Raw genomic sequence first — 8,783 nt, 5'->3', positions numbered from 1 at the left:
CAAAGACCATTTTGTATGTAGATATTCCTATGTACTATACTTTCGACAAAAGAGAATGAAAGTGGAAACATAGAAAATGTATGGGAGAATGTATGCAGTTCATTTTTCAGCGGACCCTGAGTGTTAGTTTAAGGCTAATTCTACTACACAAACCAGGGGCTAAGTCCTTTGAAGACTTAAAAACAGTTGCATGTGTTCTTTATAATACATTTCAAGATGCAGCCAAGAAAATGGGGCTCATTGACGATGAAGCTCTATGGGAGAACACCTTAGACGATGCCCTCACATGCAGCATGCCACAGCAAATCAGACACCTTTTTGCATACATTTGTGTTTTTGCCGTACCATCAAATGCTTTCCAAGTTTTCCAAAAATACAAACTTAATATGACACAAGATTTTCAACACCTTAACATATTAATAAGATTACTAGATAAGTTCGCAATTGATGGACACATACTTAACTGGATCAAAGGTTTCCTAACCACAAGAACTTATCAAGTAAAATCAAACTCAATCATATCATCACTGTTGAAAGCAGACTGCGGAGTACCACAAGGATCTCCACTATCACCGATCCTATTCAACCTAATGATGACCCCACTAGCCAAGTCCTTATCCAACCAAGGCCTTAACCCCTTCATCTATGCAGACGATATCACAATATATAATCCTTACAAATCTAAACTGACAGAAATCACCAATGAAATCAAAAACAGCCTGAGCATCATGGACTCTTGAGCAAATGCATTTCAACTAAAACTCAATAAAGAAAAAACACATTGTCTCATCCTCTCATCCCAACACAGCGCGGACAATCCCACAACTATCAACACCCCAGATTACACCCTCCCTATCTCAGACAGCCTGAAAATCCTCGGCGTTACAATAGACTGCAACTTAACACTAGAGAGCCAAGTGACATCCACAACAAAGAAAATGTTCCATACAATTTGGAAACTCAAATGTGTAAAACAATTCTTCCCGAGGGAAACATTTCGCAACTTGATACAATCAATGGTACTAAGCCAGGTGGACTACTGCAATGGAATGTACGCGGGATGCAAAGAACAGACACTAAAGAAACTTCAGACCACTCAAAACACGGCAGCTAGGCTTATCTTCGGAAAAATGCGTTTTGAAAGCGCAAAACCCCTCCACGAAAAACTACACTGGCTCCCAATTAAAGAACACATTGCCTTAAAAATCTGCACTATGGTTCACAAAATTATCTACGGCGAAGCCCCGGGATACAAGACAGACCTGATCGACCTACCAACTAGAAACACATCCGGATCAACATGAACGTACCTAAATCTGCACTACCCATGCTGCAAAGGACTCAAATACAAATCTACCTACGCATCCAATTTCTCCTACATAAGCACACAACTGTGGAACGCATTACCAAAAGCCTTGAAAACTACGTACGACCACCTAAACTTCTGGAAATCACTAAAAACTAACCAGTTTAAAAAGGCATACCCTACCAACCCAACATAAATGCCAATTTCTACAACACACTAATACTAAAATACGTGAAGGACATAACACAACACTCCCGTTGTATGCTTCCCTAATGTGGCTGTGCCACATGAACTTTATCTTACCACAATCATCACTTTGTATTTGTTTACACCGGAGTCTGCAAACGCTGCTCCGGTACTATGTAAGCCACATTGAGCCCACAAATAGGTGGGAAAATGTGGGATACAAATGTAACAAATAAATAAATAAACACATCCATGTTTGCAAAGGTGATTGCTCGATTTGTGAACAATTGTGCCTTCAGAAAATCCAAGCCGTTCTGACTACACATGGCAAAAAACTTGAACACTTTGGTTTACCAACAGTCATCCACAGAATAGAAGATCCTAAACTTGCCTTCAATGTTGGAGATGAAAAGCAGAAAGCTGAACAAATGGTAGAAAAACTAAATAATGAGCAAAGGGAAGCATTTCATACTATACTTTCTACCTGCAATACAAAGAACATAACCCACACGTGCTTCTTCCTAGACGGTCCTGCTAGAAGTGGAAAAACGTATACATATAATACTATCCTGAGCTCCATCCAAGGAGATGGAAGAATTGCACTACCTGTTGCATCTACAGGAATTGCTGCAAATCTCCTTCCAGGAGGACAAACTTATCATTCACAGTTTAAGTTACCTGTTCCTCTACTGGAAACGTCAACATCAAGTATCAGATTAACATCAAATGATGCTTCCATCATTAGAGATGCTAAAATCCTTATTTTGGATGAGTTCAACTATGGCACCCAGTATGGCGCTTACTGCTGTAGATAGAATCCTCAAAGACATCATGAACAATCAGAAACCATTTGGCGGGAAAGTTCTTCTCCTTGGTGGAGATTTTCAACAAACTCTACCAGTGGTACCACACGGTGATCAAGCTCACATTATTGAAGCCAGCATTAAGTTAAATAAACTATGGAAAAAATTGAAATACTAAAATTAAACAACAATGTCCACTCTGTAGACCCAGATTACAACAACTGGCTTATTACTTTAGCAGACGGAAATCTTCCATGTCCAAACGGTTTCAAAGATATTATCGAAATCCCACAGAAGCACATTTGTGATGGCGATATAGTTAATGCCGTTTTTGGAGAAACAATTACCGCAGATACTGTTTACAACTTTGTTAAAAAGGCTATTCTTTTAGGGGTGCTTAAAATGTTATTCTCCCCTTAATTGAGAAATTTAACACTGAGCAATGTTACCTGTTAGCTTTTTGTTTGCTTTAATCTTGAAATTTTTGCCTAATATATATTCCATTTCTTAATATCTTGCTCCAAATATGTGGACTTGAGCGAGAAATTTCAAAACCGTTGCTTTAATAATATTGTATTCCTGACTAAACTATTTGTGAAATGTATTGCTTTTCAAAACAAGCTTTGCTTGATTATAATTGTAAAAGTTATAAATAAAAAAAAGGCTATTCTTTGCCCAAAAAATGCACATGTTGACAAGATAAATGAGGCTGTTCTAAATATTTTAGAAGGTGAGACAATTACTTATTTAAGTTCGGACTCCATTCATGACTCCAATGATGAGGAACATCAGTTATATCCTGTAGAATTCCTTCATGAACAAACTCTGACTGGCATGCCTTGCCATAAACTGCATTTAAAAATTGGAGCCATAATGATCCTACTCAGGAATTTAAATACCAAGCAGGGTTTATGTAACGGAACTCGCTTAATAGTGAAAGACTTAAAAACTAACCTCATTATTAGTCAAGTAATCACTGGGTCAACTGCAGGGAGTACTGTTTTTATCCCACGTATTGAACTAACACCATCTAACACTGACCTCCCATTTACATTATGTTGAAAACAGTTTCCTGTGAAATTGGCTTTTGCAATGACAATTAACAAGTCACAAGGGCAAACATTTGAAAAGTTGACATTTTCCTCCCAGAACCAGTGTTTACACATGGTCAACTGTATGTAGCATTTTCAAGAGTTCGAAACTCTTCTGATGCAATTGTAAAAGTCATAGATGGTCCTGAACAAGGAAATCTTTTCCCTCAATGTAACAAAGTTTTCACTAAAAATATTGTTTATAAAGAAATCTTGCAAATGTAAACAAGCATTACATTTCTAATAATCATTTTTAAATTTCTACGTACTCTTCAGCTTTTTGGAAATATACATAGTAACATAGTAAATGACGGCAGAAAAAGACCTGCATGGTCCATCCAGTCTGCCCAACAAGACAAACTCATATGTGCTACTTTTTGTGTATACCCTACTTTGATTTGTACCTGTCCTCTTCAGGGCACAGACCGTATAAGTCTGCCCAGCACTATCCCCGCCTCCAAACCACCAGCCCCGCCTCCCACCACTGGCTCTGGCACAGACCGTATAAGTCTGCCCAGCACTATCCTCGCCTCCCACCACCGGCTGGCTCTGCCACCCAATCTCGGCTAAGCTCCTTAGGATCCATTCCTTCTAAATAGGATTCCTTTATGTTTATTTAAAACAAAATACAAAGATTAAAAAAAAAAAGAAAACAATCCACAAGTCATACCCCTGGACCATATTGCTCATTATATACCCTTCTTTATCATCACAGCACATTCTTCCTAACAGTTCCTTTAAAAACATAATCACCATTAGATGATAACCTTGCTAGCGCCTCTTTCATTGGTTTGAGAAACGGGCCTTTTTTACTAGTAATTCAATAAAGGGCACCATCTGTTTCACATTCTTTATTGAATACCATCATAAATATGCACGCTTAATTTTCATGCCGATCATTTAGCACTGATTTTTTCAATGCCAAATTTTTCACACTGGAGTCCTTTTATGTTGTGGCAAAAGGGGGCCTGCACTAGCATTGGCATATGTTTTTGATGTGCACCGAGGCCCCCATTTACCACAGCAGGTAAAAGGCAGGTCTTTTGTTTTTTCAAAAAATGGCTGTGCAGTAGGTGAAGCACTTGCCATGCAGCCATTTGGAGGGAGCCATTTTGAGGTGGCGGTAAGTGCTCCTGCACTAATCTGGTGGTAACTGGGCAATTCATAGAATATTTTTGCAGCACCAAAAATGGTGCATGCTGGGGAGTGAACTACCGCCAGGCTTACCTTATATGCAAGGACATTTTTATCATGTCTGAAAACCCTCTGATTTTCTATTTATTTCATTAATGGCTGCGTGCTAATGTTTTTCCTAAAACAGTAATTCTCTACTTTTTAATGCATTTTTGTTTGCTGTGGAGTAGCCTAATGATTACTACAGTGGGTTGAGAACCACAGAAACTGGGTTCAATCCCCACTATACCTTCTTATGAGCCTGGGTAAGTCACTTAATTCTCTGTTTTCCCAGATTCAAAAAAACAAACAAACATAGGGTCCCTTTTACTAAAGGTTGCCACGTGGCATTCTGGTACTACCACCAGTAGTAATGACATCCCCAGCACACACACAGCATTTCTTCTGCTCCTGGAAATTAGCTGTAATTTTTACCACCGGATTAGCACAGGAGCCCTTACTGCCACCTCTACGGGTGGCGGTAAGGGCTCCCCCAGAAATGGCTGCTTACTGCTTTTCAGGCTTTTTACTTGTTGCGGTAAAAGAGATTTTGGCGTACAGCAAAAACAATGTGCCGGCGCTACCTCAAGGCCCCTTTTACTGCAGCTTCTTAGATTTTGAGCCCACTAGAGACAGAGAAAGTACCTACATATAATATATATAAACCACTTTTGTTGTACCCGCAAAAGGTAGTATATCAAATCCATGATCCTTTACCCATTAAAGCATTCAAGCCCACTTGCAATCTTTTAGCACCAGGGCTGACTCTTATTCATCATTGATCTATTCCTCCATTTTATCCAAATTAATCCTTTCAAATAACATTCATATAGTCCATTTAAATGAGTTGTGAAATTTATTTATTTATTTGCTACATTTGTACCCCACATTTTCCCACTTATTTGCAGGCTCAATGTGTCTTACATTATATTGCAAAATATAAAGTTATGAACAGAGTAAGAGGTTTGTTCTAAATTAACATATTACTATGTAAGAATTAAGGAAGATATGTCTGTGGAATAATTTACATAACATATAATGAAAAAGAAAAAAAATATGATAATATGGCTAATATAATCAGTTTAGAGGGATTAGTAGGTGGTTGGTTCAGATATAGAATAATCAAGTTCTAAGGAGGATTCTTATTGTAAGTTTTTTCAAACAAGTGTGTTTTCAGTAATTTCCTGAAGTTTGTTAAGTTACGTGTTATTTTTATAGTGTTTGGTAGTTTGTTCCATGCTTTTAGAAAACAGGACATATATGTTTCATGAAACCCAGTAGCAGGAGGCAACTAATGCTGACATGAATCTATGTTTTGCCATGCAGCTGCTTCATAGGCCAATCTCCAGTAGACAAACACAGCATAGAAACATATCAGTCAGAGCAAATCTTCTTAGAATGTAAGAACATAAGTGTTGCCATACCAGGACAGACCAAAGGTCCATCAAGATCAGTATCCTGTTTCAAACACTGACCAATCCAGATCACAAGTACCTGGCAAGATCCCAGAACAGATTTTATCCTGCTTAACCTAGAAATAAGCATTGGATTTTCTTAAGTCCATCTTAATAATGGCTTGTGGATTTCTTTTAGGAAATTATCCAAACCTCCTTCAAAACACCGGTCAGAGATGTGGACTATATCAACGTCATCCATTCAATTTCTTTGTTAAGAACAGCAAAGGCAACTGAGTGCAATGTGAAAATCCAAAACTGTTCTGTGTAATTCAGATAGCTTTCCATGTTTGCCACCCTCCCACCCTTCAAAAAAAAAAGATTGATACTTCTCCAATGAATAGCTGCAATCTGATGATTCTTCTGCTAATGGGGCTTCAGTATTATGTGTCATATTCCTAGATTAATGTTCATTAAAATGTACTTTTATAGGACACTTACTTCTTTATCACAGGGGCATTAATTAACATATACTATCATATATATTGTACAATCAGAACCACAATGAGGATAGATACATCACTGAGTTTGAGGATCTGTCCAGGAGGAACCTAATAAAGTGCTGCCACACAACTGACATTGACCACATGCTTTATGGGAGTTGGTAGAGGTATTTCATCCAATGATCTTCTGCTTTTTTAGACACAATCTCCTCTGTATGTGTGCTAATGTTGCCATTAGGGTATCTGCAATGCCTGGTCACCATTAACTGCTACAACACCTTATATAGATGTAGAAGAATTTTAAAGTTCCAAAAATGGTATGAAAGAAGGAAATGAGCTTTTTCAAAAAAGGCTGTAGTGGCATGAGAAATTTAAAAAATTCAAAGTAATGAAAAGTTGATGGAAAAATTTTAGAATCAGATCTTTAGATACAGTAATTGATAAAGATTTGTGCTGTCCCAGAATCATGACTATGCAAGCGAATTAGAAATGATTTTGCCCATACACTAAAGCAGTGTGATACATTTTAGAATTATCTTGGCATGTAACAAGATAAGTACTCCATGTTAGGTGCCAAATGGCTCACAGACTATTCATATTTTTAGCAGCTAATTGATATTTAATGAACCAGATAGAAAAGTAATTAAATTTCAGTTGAAAGAGTAAAATATCTTTATCAGGCTGACATGTTAATAAGAATATTTCCCATTAATGTATTGCATAATTTTATTCTGTAATATCTTTTGCATGCCAAATCTACTAATGACAAAATTAAAATTACTTTTTTAAAGATTGTATAATATTTTATCAATTTCTTACATGGTATAAAATATAGCCACTTTATAAAACTACTGTATCACAGTTATATGGAGGTTTTTAGTTTTAGTCTCACCCTCCATGCAGCATCTTCCCTATCCCTCCCCATATCCAATAAATCTACCTTTCTCACCCTCCATGCAGACAGATGTGAAGCGTTTGTTTACACTTTCAAACAATAATAGAACCAGGGGACACAAGATGAAGCTAGAATACGGTAGATTCAAAACAAATAGGAGAAAGTTTTTCATTACTCAGCATGTAGTTGGACTCTGGAACTTGTTGCTGGAGAATGTAGTGACAGCAGCTGGCCTTATGGAGTTTAAGGGGGGTTTGGACAGGTTCCTGAAGGAAAAATCCATTGAACATTATTAAGAAAATTATTATTTTTTAGGAGGGGGGGGGGGGGGGTTGCCAGGTTCTTTTAGCCTGGATTGGCCGCTGTCGGAGACAGGATGCTGGGCTTGATGGACCCTTGGTCTTTTCCCAGTATGGCGGTACTTATGTGCTAATCAAAACCAAACGTGATAATAAATGAATTCTTGATAAACACCGTATACCACCAGGATCCTGATAATGAAGGGAAGTATTCCCTAAGTCTTTAAACTTTCAACTTTTTTTGACAAAAAATCAGCATTAAGCACTGGAGGTTAACAAACAAACAGGAGCAGACTTATCTGAACTTGTAAGTCTGTCGCAAATTCACTGTGAGTTCCAAATGTCCTACAGAAATTTCCATTTCAAAAATTTTTCTCAGGGACGCCAGTGCAGATTTACAACAGATCCTCCAAAAAATTGGGAGTTCTTGATCTTTCCGCTGCTTTTGACACTGTTGATCACAGCATACTTCTCGATACCCTGTCCTCACTTGGATTCCAGGGCTCTGTCCTTTCCTGGTTCTCTTCCTACCTCTCCCTCCGCACCTTTAGTGTTCACTCTGGTGGATCCTCTTCTACTTCTATCCCTCTGCCTGTCGGCGTACCTCAGGGTTCTGTTCTTGGTCCCCTCCTCTTTTCTATCTACACTTCTTCCCTTGGTTCATTAATCTCATCCCATGGCTTTTCCTACCATCTCTATGCTGATGACTCCCAAATCTACCTTTCTACCCCTGATATCTCACCTTGCATCCAAACCAAAGTTTCAGCGTGCTTGTCTGACATTGCTGCCTGGATGTCTCAACGCCACCTGAAATTAAATATGACCAAAACCGAGCTTCTCATTTTCCCCCCCAAACCCACCTCCCCGCTCCCCCCGTTTTCTATTTCTGTTGATGGCTCTCTCATTCTCCCTGTCTCCTCAGCTCAAAACCTTGGGGTCATCTTTGACTCTTCTCTCTCCTTCTCTGCTCATATCCAGCAGACCGCCAAGACCTGTCGTATCTTTCTTTACAACATCCGTAAAATCCGCCCCTTTCTTTCCGAGCACTCTACCAAAACCCTCATCCACACCCTTGTCACCTCTCATTTAGACTACTGCAATCTGCTTCTTGCTGGCCTCCCACTTAGTCACCT

The 8,783-nt window shown here is 38.5% G+C and overlaps 1 protein-coding gene across 1 annotated transcript; it reads left to right on the top strand.

Annotated features, from left to right (window-relative positions):
* The first annotated feature begins 2,284 nt into the window (after positions 1-2,284).
* Positions 2,285-3,611, top strand: LOC115473661 (ATP-dependent DNA helicase PIF1-like). Its single transcript, XM_030208714.1, is given in 3 exon segments — positions 2,285-2,405; positions 2,942-3,421; positions 3,424-3,611. Coding segments are annotated over 3 exon segments (789 nt in total).
* Positions 3,612-8,783: the final 5,172 nt, after the last annotated feature.

The sequence above is a fragment of the Microcaecilia unicolor genome, chromosome 1 (genome assembly GCF_901765095.1).
Source record: "Microcaecilia unicolor chromosome 1, aMicUni1.1, whole genome shotgun sequence".
NCBI lineage: Eukaryota > Metazoa > Chordata > Amphibia > Gymnophiona > Siphonopidae > Microcaecilia > Microcaecilia unicolor.
Note: the sequence above shows the minus strand (reverse complement) of the source record. Positions and strands in the feature narration are given on the sequence as shown.